This window comes from Calliphora vicina, chromosome 3 (genome assembly GCF_958450345.1).
Source record: "Calliphora vicina chromosome 3, idCalVici1.1, whole genome shotgun sequence".
In the NCBI taxonomy this organism is placed as follows: Eukaryota; Metazoa; Arthropoda; class Insecta; order Diptera; family Calliphoridae; genus Calliphora; species Calliphora vicina.
In genome coordinates this window covers 110,077,581-110,094,884 of record NC_088782.1, presented here as the reverse complement: position 1 = coordinate 110,094,884, position 17,304 = coordinate 110,077,581, and the positions used below count along the sequence as shown (strand labels likewise).

General features: G+C 27.0%; 1 protein-coding gene across 1 annotated transcript in view; it reads right to left on the bottom strand.

Moving 5' to 3' along the window:
* Positions 1 to 3,453: 3,453 nt before the first annotated feature.
* The window catches only part of comm3, a 60,216-nt gene continuing 46,365 nt past the window's right edge, over positions 3,454 to 17,304 (bottom strand). The window contains exon 3 of the mRNA XM_065505288.1: positions 3,454 to 4,510. Within this exon, the coding sequence (XP_065361360.1) occupies positions 3,873 to 4,510 (638 nt within the window). The 3' untranslated portion in view covers positions 3,454 to 3,872. The remainder of the gene's footprint in view (positions 4,511 to 17,304) is intronic.

The following is a 17,304-nucleotide window of genomic DNA, read 5'->3' as shown; positions in this document are numbered from 1 at the left end:
AATTCGACACTAGACTATCTTTTAAACTTCCAAATGAATGTAGCATTATTCAGGCTGAAATATCAGTTATTAAAAGGGCGGCTAAATGGCTCAGTTATAACAAGATATCAGCCAGGGATATTCGTATATATACTGACAGTCAGGCCGCTATAACATCTCTAACAGGTGTATACACAACATCAAATTAGGTCCAGGAATGCCGAGCACCCTTAAACAGGATGGCGAGACATTCAACAGTCGTACTCAAGTGGGTACGAGGACACGGAGTAACTACGGGCAACTGCGTTGCTCATTATTTGGCGAAAAAAGGCGCCATGCTATCTGACGGAGTCATAGATTTCCTATGTGGGATTCCGTTATCCAAATGCAAGCTTCGCATTAGTAACTTCTACTATGAGCTCGCTCTCAGACAAGATGGGGTTGTGAACCCATATACATACATTTTAACTAGAATAATATGGCCCCGACAGAATCGTGGACGAACAACATATCTTCTTGGCTTGATACGCTCACAATTGAGTGATGTAGTGGCGGTCAACGCACACTGCACGTTTGGCACTGCACGCGAGGAGAATTGGCTTGCCCTACAACGACTTATGCAGAAGTTGTCAAAACGAGGAGAAGGATGAGACCATTATCATCTTCTTTGTCACAGTCCGGCATTAGGATATCTACTGTTAAGGTTTCTAGGACATCGTTCCCTAAATATTCTTTTTGATCTCTTGAATATGAGGCTAGAGGGCATTAATGCCTTTATAAGTAATAATAATAAGAGTGACCTAATAATAAATAACAACTTAAACATCTCCTACCTCTCTCTTTCCTCGGACATCTTACTTTTCAATCTTCGCCTCCTGTCTTTTTATTTCTGTCTGTCCATCTATTTCTGGCTTTCTACTTTCAGGTAACACAAAGGGACCTATTGCTTGGACACACGTGAGCTGCTCTTCTTTTCTTAATTTCGCGGCTGCCTGGAAAACTTACCTTACATGTAAGTGTTAAAATAACTAGCCACGAGGGTAGTTAAGTAACTAGCTGTAACCCTAAATGATAGGTGAAGTCACTAGTCTCCTAGAATTCCTGGGATATTAAAAATATTCATTTATTTACATGTATTTTGCAAGACTTTGGAAATAAATCTGGCATTTCTAAACGGCTCATCGGATCGGGATAAAATTTTACATGGGCGTAGCCAAATTTTCTTAATGTGACTGAGTCAGAACCAATGACTTGTCTTGAATAAAATATTAAGATAATTTATACAAATTTTTTACTATAAAAAGTGCAATATTTTTGATGGACGGAGTTTTAAAGTGACATATTTTTGAATCTAATTGAGATATTGACTTGAAATTGTTTTTGTAAGACCAACAATTAACGTATCTAAACAAAAAAATATAATTCGGAATATATAAATCTCAATAAATATGTAATATGCAGGGCAACCAAAAATATGCAAAATCATATTTTTAGCTGTGCGTCGTATAAATATATGAGTTAGTTATATATCCGTTTCAGACAATTTTAAGAATTTTGGCATCGATTTGTTAGTGCATATTTTTGCTTATTTTGCTCTTTACTGCATATTTTAGCATATTTTGCGTTTTATAGCAGATTTTTGCATATTTAACTCATAACTGCATATTTTTGTTGCATATTTTCTTTTATTTTTCATTATTTTATTTTCCTGATATAATTTTATTGTTTGTATTGAATTTTTCATTTCTATATTTTACTATTTTCTTGATGTCCAATGATAATTGGTTAAATACAAAAATAGAGTACCCATAATCGACTTATCTTCATAGAATTTTCGTTGACTTAAGGGTGCTTAGTTTCCCTATATTTCAATTAAATTAAAACACACCCAAATATTAAAATTTAACAAATAGTAAAAATACATAAAAAATTAAAAGAAAATTCCAAAATTGTATGTTATTATGGGCAACTTCATAACAAATTGTTGGATACATTTAAAAGAAGGAATTTAAGGCAGCTTGAGACAGTTATGGTTGGGCATTAATAGTTTATCACTAATGTAAAATTGAATAAGTATTCAACAGATGTTCAGAATATTAAGATCCATCGAAAATTTCGCGTTCAAAACCCATTGATATATGTATTTACATAACTTGTTAAAAAAGTTATTATACGTGGATATCGATAGACGATACAATGGATAAGAAAGGGAGAAACATGGGAATTTTGAGTCTCAATGATAAAACTTGAATAAAAAGTTTATTTATATTTTTTTAATTGCAGTCATTCCACTATTGTAAGGCTTTTTTATAATTCTATTTAAATTTTAGAAGCCGTATTCAGATATTAATCTAGATACATGATGAATGCTCCAAAATTAATTGCAATTTTTACCACAAAATGACACAGGCTATTCATAGAGTTTTTGAAACATTATTTAAATGGTAAAAAAGTTTTTAAAGCTTCATATAGAACAGAAACATTTCGAGAAATTGATTGGGTACATCCTCAGTAGGGATCCTATAAACATTAAGACACATGGATTGAGAAAGTAAAATTGTCATTCTAAATAACAAAATGTAAAAAATGTCAATGGGAATCCCGCAATTCTTCAAAATTGGAGCGAAAATCCCAAAAAATTTATTTTTTACAATTTCGCCCATGGGGTCCACACATTTCCTTCTGGGCTGGGAAAATACTTTGGCTATAAATAACGAATACATCAAGGTTTCTAAAACTGTTTCCCGTTTTTTGATCCCAGCGTTGGGATTTTAGAACATGTGGCCCAAAATTTAAATTTTGATAAAAAAATTTAGTTGTCTAATCAACAAAAAAAAAAAAATAGAATCCATTCGGTCCAAAAGTCCGACTTATATTTTTAAAAAAGCGGACCAAGGTATGGCAAAATTTTAAAATTTCAATTTTGAAATGCCTATAACTCGAAAATTATAAGAGATAAATAGCACATGCAATATAAAAGACTTTGAAATCGAATGGAAAACAAAAAAATTGCACGTATTTAAACATTTTACATGTCGAAGGTGCCCTACTTTGAGCCACCATAGCGCCGCCCCTGGATCATTTGTAGCGCCCATTTTAATAACTTAAGACCGTTTAGAAATGCCAGATTTATTTCCAAAAAAATTTGATTCTGCCCCATTGTGCAGACCTAGTTTTTTTGCCTCTCAGTAACGCTTTATGTATATTTTATGCTATGCTCTTAACTTTATTAAAAAACGTTCATTTCCTCTCTATAATAAAAACAGCCTTGTTTAGTTTATCAGATTTCCACTGTAAAGCATTTGTTTACAACTTTTACTACAGCTTTTTTAGCACCCTCTATAAGTTGTAAAAGCTTTTCAAAGTTGTATATGTAAAGTTTTATTAGTATAACATTACATAGACTTCCGTTTCCTGTTATACTTACACTCAACCAAAAATATTATTAAATAATTGACGCATTTAAAATAAATGTTTTATTTTTATAAGTTTTTAGTTCAAATTTTTTTATTTAGAATATTTTTTTTATATTAACTTTTAAAACTAAAGACCTTATTCATAATCAATTTATATAAATTTATCAAAGGTTTATAAAACAAACTTTGTATGGAAATATTTTTCTTTATAAATCAGTGATAAATTGAACAAGGAGGTAAAAATATAATTATGTATTTACAATAAAAATTAAACTAAAATTATTTTAACATTAACAATAAAACACACACTCACAAACAAAATCTATAAACAATACTTAGAACGGTCATAAGGTAAAGTATTTATTATTTAAAACTAAAAAAATGTATTAAAACCTTTAAATATAATTAAAGGAACTTTTTCTATATATATATTGTATATATCAGCAGGTTTACTGGGAGGTTGAGGGCGGGCTTTATTCAAAACAAAGAACCCCTGTGCTGCATATTATGCTGCATCATTTGTATATTCTGACGTTCATTGGCCAGCGAAAACACCGATGAGGAACGATGGATTTGAGGGAAATTCGCTTCATAGCCGGCTGTATTGCCTACAGCACGAGAACGCAACAAATTATTGCGCATATCAACTCTGGGCCGTGAATTACGGCGAATAGCGGGTGGAAAGGCAATTTGCAAAGATAAACGTTTCTGGGACAAGGAAGCCAATTGTTCGGGTGATAATTCTATGAATTGGGTATTAATGGCGGAAGGTGTGACCTGTTGTCCGGCTAAAAATTGCTGAGACGAGCTATTGTTGTTACTAAGGCCACCATTACCACCTCCACAGCTGCAGGTATTTACCGAAGCCACCGATATATTGTCTGCTTCGTTAATATTATCGATATTGTAGCTGGAATCTTTCGTTTCTTTGGCCTCAAATATTTTTATAACCGGCATGGGTGGGGTGAGTATAATGCCCGCTTTGCGGAATTCTTCGATGGCATCATCGTAAGTGGGCAAACCGGAGACAATGGTGTAAGAGGGCAGTGATTCGGCCTCAAAGTTCGGGGGATAATTGCGACAGATCTCAATATTCTCATTGTTATTTGTGCGATCTGAAAGGAGAGAAGATTAAATTTTAAATTAATACGATACTTTTTTAGAAAACAATTTATTTGTAGCTGCAGAAAGTTTTTACTCTGCGGATTTAAAAATCGCAGATTTTTTTTTAAAGGTTTTAACAAATTTTAGAGACTTGTTTTATATAAATTTAACATCTCTAGGGATTGTTTTATATACGTAACATATTTCAGTATAACTTAAACAAATTTCAAAATTTATTCATTACAAAATAACTTTAAGATTTCTTATAAAATTAATTTCAATTTGATTTTATCTCCTTAGTCAACACTTTAACTCTGTCCTCTTGTTTAACCTGCCTAAATCACAATTAATTACTTTTAATAATTTTCATATTGTTGACATTAGCTCTATAGTGTTATTCTAACCTTAAATTACCGTTAAAATTCAGGGTTTGTTTACATTTTGGATTTTATCAGTCAGTAACTTACTCATTCCTCTCATTAAAACACTCAAATTTAAATTTACTTTTAAAGTGTTCATTTGTAATCTAGAGAAAGAGTTGAAATTGTCATGTTTTGTGTGTGAGAGTAACTTTTGTTGTCCTTTTTTTTTGTTTATTTATTTTGCCATTTGAATAATTTAAATAAAATCCACCCTTCTGCTATTAACATTAATAGAAGTCAATTAAACATTGTACAAGAGGCTTACATGAGCCGCTTAAGTGCCAAGCAAGTGTCAAATTTCACAGCAACCAAGAAGAGAGGGGTAGTGTGTTGATTGATTTGTAGGAAATGGAATGGATGAATAGAAAATAAATATACGTTTTCTGAATATTTGTCATAAAATAGAAATTTGAGTGAAAAATTTAAATAAATTATGTTTGAGGAATTAAATTTTAATGGGTTTTACTAAGTGGAATGAGAATATGAGATATGAGAAGTGTTTGTTCGTAATCGATAAACTCAAGAACTACGGCAACAAATATAACAACAATTTGGATTTATTCACTAGGACATAAGGAGTGTTTCTGTGAAGTTCCGAATCTTATATACCCTTCACCAAATTATACTTTAAAATAAAGTTTTTTAAATATTTTTTGTTAAACAAAATTAAAATTTTTTTTTCAAAATTGTTTTCAACTTTTTTTTTTCGAAATTTTTTTTTATAATATTTTTAAAAATTTTTTTTCAAAATTGTTTTTTAATTATTTTTAAAAAAGTTTTTTTTTGGAAATTTTTTTTTAATTTTAATTTTTATTTTTTTTGGAAAAAGAATTTATGACAAATTTTGTTTTGATAAAAAAAAATTCGGCTTTAAAAATATTTTTCCCGATTTTAGGTCCAACTTACTATAGCCTTATATACATCGTTGCAATGAACTTTGAAATATCTATCATTAGATATCCATATTGTCTATATTAATGACTTAGTAATCCAGATATAGATAAAAAATAGGCCAAAAATCGAGATTGTCCCGGTTTTTTCCTTATATCTCAGACATATGTCAGCCGATTTTATCGATTTTAATAGCAACCGAACCGGAAGAATTCTCGATATATTGATGTATGTATGAATCATGTATGTAAATTATTTGGGGGCTACGGAAAGTTGAATTCAACATACAGACGGATAGACGGACATGGCTATATCGACTTCGCTATCTATAAAGATCCAGAATATATATAATTTGTGGGGTCACAAATGAAAAATGTAGAAATTACAAACTTGCCACTCATGGTGAATTGTATAAAAATGAAAAGAATTCATTCATGGTTCAATTAATTCTTAATAGCGGTGTATACTATAAGAAGTACACTTCCACTCGGAGACCCATAGGAATGAGACCTACCCTTTAGAAATAGAACTAGGTGATCTAGATGTGAAGAGAAGAAATGAAATCGGAAAGAAGTAAGGTGATTCAAAGAGAAATAATGTGAAAACCCAGTCCAAAAAAAATGACAGACAAAAAGTATAGACTCAGAGTCCTGTTACCTAAAATAGCCCGCCTTTTCTCCTGGTAAATCATATCTAGCTATCTATGAAATCGGAAAGAAGTAAGGTGATTCAAAGAGAAATAATGTGAAAACCCAGTCCAAAAAAATTACAGACAAAAAGTATAGACTCAGAGTCCTGTTACCTAAAATAGCCCCCAGTTCATCACGAAATCTTTCTCTTAACAATTTTTCTGGGACAGTTACACAGAATACCCTCAATATCCTCACTCAACCTACAGAAGTCCTGTGCGCCCATATCCCATTTACCAATGAAGGCTCCAATTAAGCAGTTTCCTATCCAACCCAATTATTATTCTGGTGTTTCGGATAAAGCCAATGTGGCCAAGAAAGAATCAAGCCAATTTCGGATACTCTGTTCTAAGAGAGAGCATTCTGCATCGATCGAAACAAATGGTAGTCGGACGGGGCACGGTCTGGACTATAAAGCGGATGAGGCAAAACTTCCCAATCACTTTTTTCTAAATTGTTTTTAACAGGTATTGCAACATGTATTGCAGCGTTGTCATGATGGAATATTACGATTCCATATCTGACCGCATATTCTGGGCGTTTTTCGCCAATCATCGCTTCGGTTTCAGGTTCACATTTAATGCAGGTTCTCTGTGATGGTCTGGTCAGATTTCAGCAGCTCCCACCAAATACAGAGCATTAACTTGGCACCATGGATATTTCGCTTTTGTGTCGATTCGGCTGGGCAAGTAAAGATTCCGTGCATGTTTTGAAGAAATCCTGTAGCACGCAAACGTTTTGAAATTGCTGCTTGAATAGCACCCAATAATTTTGCAAGCTCTTGTTAAGTTTGACAACAATATTCAGGTAATAATGCCTACAATTCTTGGTCTTCCAACTTTTTTGGCTGACCTGGGCGATCTTTATCTTCCGTGCCTAAATAACCACTTCTGAACAGCACAAATCATCTCTCGCACTTTGAAATCGATGGAACACATTCATCATAAAGAAGTAAAGCTAAATTTCCCGCATATGACGCTTTGTTGGCATAAAATTTGAAAGGACAGATAAGAACCCTTTGGAATGACATAAAATATTAAATACAAAAACCCCGTTCAAAAGTTATGCCATTTATTGTAAATCCCGTATTTATAAGTCATACACCCAATATATTTAAAAAAAAATATGCAAAGATTTGAATTAAAAAACTAAATATGCTTGAATGAGTAAAATATGCAAAAACAAGTAAGAGAGCTATATTCGGCTGTGTCGAATATTATATACCCTTCACCAAATTATACTTCCAAATACAAATTTTAAATATTTTTAGCTAAACAAAATTTATTTTTTTTTCCAAAGTTGTTTTTTTTAATTTTTTGTTTTTTTTTAAATTTAAAAAAAAAAATTTTTTAATTTTTTTTTGTGAAAAAAAAAATTCGGTTTAAAAAATATTTTTTCCGATTTTGACCCATTGTAGGTCCAATTTAATGTGGTCTTATATACGTCGTTGCAAAGGTCTTTGAAATATCTATCATTATTATTGTCCATATTGTCTATATTAATGACTTAGTAATCCAGACATAGGTCAAAAATAGGTAAAAAATCGAGGTTGTCCCGGGTTTTTCCTCATATCTCAGCCATTTGTGGACAGATTTTGCTGATTTTAAATAGGAAACTTCTCGAAAGCTTGTCTGACAGAATTATTGAAGATTTGGATACCGAAGATATCTGGGATCTTCAGAAAATTGATTTCAACAGACAGAGAGACCCTTCTCACGAAGGTGAAGGGTATAATAAATACTAACAAATCGATCTCAAAATTCTGAGAATTGTCTGAAACGGATAAATAACTAACTCATATGTATGTAGTATGTTTGTGCGTCTAAAAAATACATACCCTATACATATGAAAATAAAAAGTTTTTGAATCAAAAAAAAAAATCATTTGTGTTATTTGAAAATCTAATACAATTTTTGCTTAGACAATGAAATACTCGGTATCTGTAAAACAACCTTTAAAAACATTTTCTTAAAAATGTAAAACAAAAAAAAAAATAAAAATTAATTGCATTTTCTTCAATATAATTTATCAAACTGTCAAATTTTGTGACACGTATGATGGTTACCAAATAAACCATATACTTAAGGACCACATAAACAACCACCCTCCCCAGCAGCAAGCAAAACTAACGTTTTAACAAACATAAAAAACCTTAAATGAAAACATTTATTATAACGGGCAACAAAGCCTTAAAAATATGCGAATTACTACATCATGACTCTACAAGAAGAGAGAGAGAGAGAGTGAGGAATTTTAAAATAAGAGTTTTATTTTAATGGCAACACGTTTTGTAACAATTTCAAAACAATATAGTCTTTCAAACTTTAACACAATCTGTCTACTACTAAATTTCGTACTCCCCTCCCCCCCATAAAAAAGAAAGTAGACATAATAAATGTTAAACATTTGAGGGAGGCTGTCAATACGAGTCAGGAGACAGAAAAAACACCTTTAGTTTGGCCTTCGAAACAGTTTGTTTTCTCAGGAAAAAACAAACCTCTACAGTAGTAAAAAAAAGGGTATAAGAGCAGGCATTATAACTGTATGTCTCTTTTTTAAAGCAGTTGTGTAAGAGAAAAGTTGGGGGCCATTAAATATAACAGGGAATTCCCTGTATTGTTTACATTTGTTTAGAACTACCAAACACTTGGAACTAATTTTGAAGAATAATGGATTTTTGCTTCAGTGATTCTGCAGTTTTTTTGGAAATTTCATTTTTTTTTTAAAATACAGCATGAGTCATCATGGTGTTACATTGGGGAATTGCCCCCTCCCCAACAAAAAAGTCTCTTACGACGTTAGACAATAAACAAGGATTTCCCCAAAATATTAAACAAAAGGAACAAAAAATACCGGCTTCTAAGGATTACCTTGCTTAAACGTCATAAAACAAAATCAGCCAGCCATACAGAGAGTTTGCCAGCCAGGCAGGCATAAAAAGCGCAACAAATCGTTAACTCACAAAACAGACAATACATTTATTTGTTGGTTAAAAGTTCAGTTGAAAAAGTGTTTAGGTTGGGGGTATATTTTTTACCCCCATGTAAATGTTTACCGGTTTATGTTGCGTTTTGTTTGGTGAATTTTTAACAAGAGGGTGGTTTTTCCTTTCAAATCCATAATAAAAAGATGAGCATATGTTTAAACAGGTTGCACTTTATAAAATTACAACAAAACGTTTTGCCATAAAAACCCCACAACATTTGTTCTATGTCTATGTAACAAAATTTCATTAATTTGAATGAAATTCCATTAAAAAAAATGAAAAGCTGTATTAAAACTACCCACCCACCACCAACCATTACCAGAAGACCCAACAGCATTGTCAGCAATTTTTGTTAATTTAGAAAACTAAAGTTGCTTTTTAAAAACCGGATGTGGATTTTTGAAACGTTTACAGGAATTCAAAATAAAATGTTGCCGCAAAGTGGTGGGTGATGTTGGAGGGTGTTTTAAGTTAAAATTTCATTACATTAAAGTTAAGTTAATTGGGTTTTTTTGTTAATACAAAATGCATTTAAACTAAAGTTATTTCGGCAATCAAATCATAAATTCCGGCAGAGAATTTTAGAAAGTTTAAATAGTTTAATAGCAGAAATACAAGGCCATTAAATGGAATCATTAAAAAAATAGCTTTTTTTTATAGAGAAACATGTCTTTGTTTAAACTAATTAAAGATAATAATATTATAACGTTTTTACCTTTTAAAATTGGTGGTTTATTTCATTAAAATAAATTTAAATTTCTACTCCTAAATGTCTGCATTAAATTTGTTTTTTCCCTAAAAATAACAAAATTTTTACAAACCCTTATTAAAAAACTTTATTTCCAATATTTTTAAATACACTTTTATGCTTCTTCTCTTACTTACACTTTAAATTTAGACCACTCTCCTAATATCAATACTAATTCTACGCTTTTTATATGCAACATAAAATATTTTGTGTTGGCACCTTAAAGTATGCTTTAACTTTTTGTGTTTTTTTGTGTTATTTTGTTGTAAATGTTATATACTGTTTACGAGTACCGACTTTGAGACCATAAAAAACATGTTATTGTAAAATGAAGATGTTAAACGTATTTTTTTCTTGCTGTATTTCTTTTTATATTTCATTTCGTTGTAAAAGTACTAAGGATACGAGTACTTACAACAAGAGGAGAAACCATATTTAAGTTTCATTTTCATTACTCCTAGGGAGCTTTAAAAAAATTTAACAAAGATCCCTGGAATATATTCCAGTATGTATGTTTATATGCTTTACTTTTAAGTCGTTTTTTTTCTGTCTGTCCTGCATTTTGGCTTTTCTGTTATGAACTAAATAAAACGACCTTGTCTGTTTAAATAAGATGTGGCAAAAGTATGTATTATACTGGTAATATGAAGACATAAAAAATGTTCTTAGTTTGTAAATTACACATAAAGTACAAAATGTGAGTAAAACTTTAATAAGAACAAACAAATGGCAACAAAGTTGGGGAAAAACTTAAAGCTGAAGGAGTGAAGTGTTAGAAACAAGGTCAGGTAAAGTAATAAAAATGTCATTTAAAAAGAGGGTATTAAATAATGAAGGGAATAATTTTAAAAACAGTAAAATTTACCCAAAAATCTATATTTTTGAAATAAGTACTAAAATATTACTTTTTTTAACTTAAAAATATATATGATTTTTTCAAAGAAAAATGTGCTATTTATATTAAAATATGTAAAAATATAGTTATTTAATATTTTTTTAAAAAAGTACTAAAATACTACCTTTTTAAAACTTAAATATATCGTCATTTTTGCAACAAAAATAACTGCTCGCATCAAAATTTTCAAAAAAAGTATAATTTTCTACAATAAATCAAAATTTTTAAAAAAAAGTACTAAAATACTACTATTTAGTAATTTAGCTTATTTTTGTTCCTTAATGATAAATAATGATTATTTCTGTAAAAGCGACTTTGAAAAACAATAAAATTTACCCAAAACTCTATATTTTTTAAAAAAGTACTAAAATACTACTTTTTTAAATCTTAAATATTATGCGATTTATACAACAAAAATAATTGTTTATAACATAATCTACAAAATTTATAATTTTCTACAATAAAACAAGATTTTTAAAAAAGTATTAAAATACTACTATTTAGTAAATTTAGCTTATTTTTGTTCCTTAACGAAAAATAATGATTATTTCTGTAAAAACATCTTTGAAAAACAATAAAATTTACCCAAAAGACTAAATTTATTTAAAAAGTACCAAAATACTACTTTTTTAAATCTTAAATATTTCGCGATTTTTACAACAAAAATAACTGTTCACTAAAAATTTACAAAAATTTATTATTTCCTACAATAAATCAAAATGTTTACAGAGTACTAAAATACTACTATTTGGCTTAATTTTGTTTCTTAAGGACAAATAATGATTATTTCTGTAAAAACGACTTTGAAAAACAATAAAATTTACCCAAAAGTCTATATTTTTTAAATAAGTACTAAAATACTACTTATCTGGAAAAAATACTACTAACGGAAAATTTGTTATTTTTATTATGTAGTATGTAGTTTAATATTTTCTAGTATGTTTAATATTTTTGAAAAAGTACTAAAATACTACTTTATTAAAATCGTAAATACTTCATCACTTCGACAATAAAAGTAATTGTTTGTGGCAAAAACATAAAAAAAATACAAAAAACTAAAGTTTTCTACAATAAAATAACATATGTATTTAAAAAGTATAAATTCAATATCTTCTCAAAAAAGTACTAAAATATTATTTTTATTAATTGCAAAAAAGCAATAAAAATGTTTACTTGAAAATCTAAATTTTTGAAAAAGTACTAAAATAATAGGCAGTATTTTAGTACTTTAAATTTTACTTATTTTTGTCCTTTGGAGACAGAAAATAATTATTTATGTAAATAAGTTATAAAAAAAATTTTAAATTTAGCTAAAAAGAATATTTTTTTTAAAAAAGTACTAAAATACTACTTTTTTAAATAATATATTTTAATGTTTTCTGAGCAGCAAATAATTATTTGTTGAGAAAAGCTATAAAAATTAAAAAGAATCAATATTTTAAAAAAAGTACTAAAATGCTACTTTTTAAATTTTTTCAATTATTTATATAAAGAAACTAAAAAACAATATAAAGTTGAAATATTACTTAAAAATAATATATAAAAAAGTACTAATATGTATACTAATTGTATCCCTAGAAAAAAATAATAATTTACTTTTTGAAAAAAAAAATAAAATACTACATTTTTAAATTTTCCCTAAAATACTAAAAATAAATATTTGTGTAAAAAAACTATAAAAAATTCAAAATTTACTTCAAAATTTTACTTTTTGAAAAAAGTACTAAAATAATACTATTTCCGTTTTTCCTATTTTTGTTTATTAAATACAAAAACATAATTATTTATGTAAAGAAACTGTAAAAAACTGTAAGTGACTTTAAATGTACATAAATCTCAATATCTAAAAAAAGTATTAAAATAAATTTTTTTAAAACCTTTTTTATTTTCATCACTACTTAAATTTCTACGTTTTTAAATCATATTTTAATCCTTAAAACTATAAAACATAAAAAATTTCCGTAAAATAACTTTAAAACATTACCTTTAGAGAAAAGTACTAAAATACTACTTTTTTAATTTTATTTTTATTAAGTCTAAATTAAAGAAATACGTATTTACGCAAAGAAACTATTAAAAACAATAAAAATTTTGTTGAATTTACTTCAAAATCAATATTTAAAATAAGTACTAAAATACTACCTTTTTTAAATTTTAATCCCTGAAAGCCAAATAAAATTATTTATGTAAAGAAACTATAAAACTATTAAAATTTACTTAAAAATCTAAAAAAAAAATTAAAAATTTAAGAAGTACTAAAATACTACTTTTTAAAATTTAAAATTTTGTAACTTAATTAAAAAAATGCATATTTATGTAATTACATTATAGAAAAAAATTAAAATTTTAAGAAATTTTCTTAAACATAAATATTTTTAAGAAAATTCTAATTTTACTACTTTTTTAATATTTCTTATTTTAATACCTAAAAGCCAAATAATATATACATATTTATGTAAGGAAACTATAACAAATTAAAATTTTTTGAAAAAAGTACTAAAATACTACTTTTTAAATTTCGTTTTAGGTTATTTTTGGAGTCCTTCTGCTTAAAATAAATAATTTATATTTTTTTGAATTTTTTTATAAAGTAATATTTCCGCCAAATCCTACTTCATTTCTCCATAAATTTATTTAACTTTAATCTATTATTTCATGGTTTCATTGTTGTTTATTAAATTCCTATGTTTCTAAAACCACAAAAAGACAGAGTTCCCCCCATAATAGTAAACAAATAGAAAAAAGTACCCATAAGTACTCGTTTTAGTAACGGGCAACATATTGAAATTATGTTACCACAAATGCGAATAATAAACAATACAAACTAGAAAGAAAAAAGCATAGCAAATAAATGACAAATTGAAATTCTTTTTTAATAATGGTTTTCTTTAATTTTTACCTTTAAACCGAGTTAATTTTAAGTAACTTACATAAAGTGACAAAAACATAAAATAAAATGTATTAGAAAACATTTATACAAATCCCTATATGCTGAATATTTATAGAAATACTTATAAATAAAAAGAAAAATACCGTTGCTTTTTGCTTAAATTTCCCTTTCATATGCAGTAAAGATACCCCATGGTTAAGTGTGCCGTTATGTAGAACCATGTTGTTAGAGTATGTGTCAAATACACTCTCTTACAACAACAACACTCACTCCCCCACACGCCCTCATATAGAAATAACGGTTAATATTAAACATAAATATTTTTCAAGTAAATTGCATTGCATCAGGTGTTGTTGTTAGTTGGAGGTTGGAAAGGAAAGGAGAGTATGAGAGAGATTTGCCTTGTTTTTCTTGTGGTATTGTTTATCATTGATAACGGTAGGTATGTGCAATATTAATGCGTTTATTGAGAGCTATGGATGTTTATAAGAGGATGAGAGGGGGTTTAAGAGGAAATATTCATCATATAAGTAGGAAAAAAATGCCTTAAATGAGTAATGGAAATATGACACAAAACAAAATAATAAATAAATAAAATGGAAGATATTGTGATAACGGTAAAATAATACATATAAAATGCACATGTTGACATAAAGGCATTTAATATATTATGATTAATGAATGTACCGTTCGTTTTTTTTTTTTGGGATGTTGAACAAAAATGGGAAAGAGTAAACCAGGATTATAAGCAAAAAAATAAAGAGGATTATAAGGAGAAGTGTAAGACCCACAAATTCGTTAAAAAATGTGGGGTAAAATTCATAAACAATGTTTAAATTTATTTCAGATTTATAAAACAAATTTTGTATGGAAATTTTGTTTTATACAACATTTATAAAATTAAAAAAAAAATGATTATCAATAAGACCTTAAAAGTTAAATTTAAAACAATAATAAGGCCTTAAAAGTTAAATTTAAAACAATAAAAAAAAAATTGTTAAAAGGAAAAATAAATACATATAGAAATTTTAGTAAAAATTAAACTAAAATACTACAATACCTTTTAGAATATTGCTTATTTTATTCCCTAAAAGCCAAAATAAGAAACTAAACATTTTTTCTTTAATAAAATAAAATATTAATGAAAGAAAGTACAATTAATGAAAGAAAGTGAAATATTAATGAAAGAAAGTAATTTGGTTAAATTTACTTAAAAATCAATATTTTAAAGAAATTTACTTTTAATTTTGATTATTTGTGTCTTTAAATTATAAAAAAAAAATATTTATACATATAAATAATGTATAAAAATATAAAATTACTTAAAAATCAAAACTATTCAAAAAGTACTAAAATACTACTTTTTTCAAAGTTAAATATTTTGGTACTTTAACAACAAAAATAATTCATTTTATAGAAAAACTACAAAAATAACAAAAAATTATGATTTTGTACAATAAAACAACATTTTTAAAACAGTAGTAAAATACTTTTTTGAAATTAGTTTTTTAGAGTTTAAAAAAGGGGTAATAATTACTCTTATTAAAAAGGCTATAAAAAATAACAAATTTATAACTTTCTGCAATAAAACAGCAATCTTGAAAAAGTATATAAATACTACTTTTGAAAAATTTTATATTTTTAATCAAAAAATAATTATTTTTTTTAAATTTATTTAAATTTGTCCTGTTTAATAAAACAAAAAAAAATTATTTATATAAATAATGTATAAAAACCATAGAAAAGTAAAAATTTACTTAAAAATCAGAATTTTTGAAAAAGTACTAAAATACTACTTTTTTCAAACTTAAATATTTTGGTACTTTAACAACAAAAATAATTATTTTTATAGAAAAATAACAAAAAAAATTATAATGTTTTACAAAACATAATTTTTAAAATAGTAGTAAAATACTACTTTTTTGAAATTAGTTTTTTTAAGGGTTTTAAAACGGGAAATAATTACTTTTATTGAAAATGCTATAAAAACTATAACAAATTTATAACTTTCTGCAATAAAACAGCATTTTTAAAAAAAGTAGTAAAATACATACTACTTTTAACAAATTTAATATTTTTATTCTAAAAATAAAAATTTATATAAAAAAAATATAAAAAAGCATAATAAATATTTTTGGAAGAAGTACTAAAATACTACTATTTTAATTTGGATTATTTGTGTCTTTAAAATATACAAACTAATTATTTATGTAAAGAATGTGAAATATTTGCAACTTTAACCACAAATATAACTATTTATATAATTTACTACAAAAAATTACAATAAAAATTATAATTTTTTACTACATTTTCGAAATTGTTTTTTTTTAAGTCTTTTAAATCATAAAGTAATTATATTTATAATGAAAAACTATAAAAAACTGGAAAAATTAATATTTTTTAAAAAGTACTAAAATACTACTTTTTTAATTTTGATTTCAACATGTCAAATGAAGGCACTCAAAATTAAAAACTTAAAAATTAATGTTTCAAATCACAAAATTACCGGTTTAAATAAAAATATATAAAAATAATTCAACCCCTTTCCAAACACTCAAGAAAAAGCTCAATAAATCTCCATTTGCTCAATCAAATAACAAAAAGTACAGTTACTTCAACTAAGGCGTATTAGCAATTTGTCACGTATACGCTTAGTCTTATTTTTTTTCTAATGCTTTTCACATTATTTTTGCAATAACTATCGTCTGTCATTAAAAGCAAAAGAAAAACACGACTCTACGTAGAGATATTCGTTTATCGAAGAGTCATATTTCTTTCATTTGACACTTTTACTCACACACATAAACTTACGCTCATACTCAAATACTACTACAGTATAAAGAATCTTAATAGTTTTTGTTTTTTTATTGTGATTGTGTGCTTTTTATTTAAGTTTTTTTTTTGTACAATGCACTACAACTTTTTATAGTGTATGTGTATTTTTGTTTTTATAGTTCATTTAAAAAACCAACATTTAGTATACAGACAAAAAAAACTAATAAAACTCAAAACCAGTTTTGGATTTTATTTGTTAGTGGGCTTTTTATTAGTTTAAGATGGACTCTCTTTAAATACCACCACTAAATTCAAAGAGCGGGGCAAACAAGTAACTGTAATAGTGATAATAAAAACAGAGATCTTTTAATATGGAAGCGTTGTATTTAAATGTAAGAGTTTAAATGGAATTTTAAACAATAAAATGTAATTTTTTTAAGGGTTTAAATTAAATTTAATTAAATAACTTATTTCTATTAAAATAAACGAATAATATGTATATCATTGT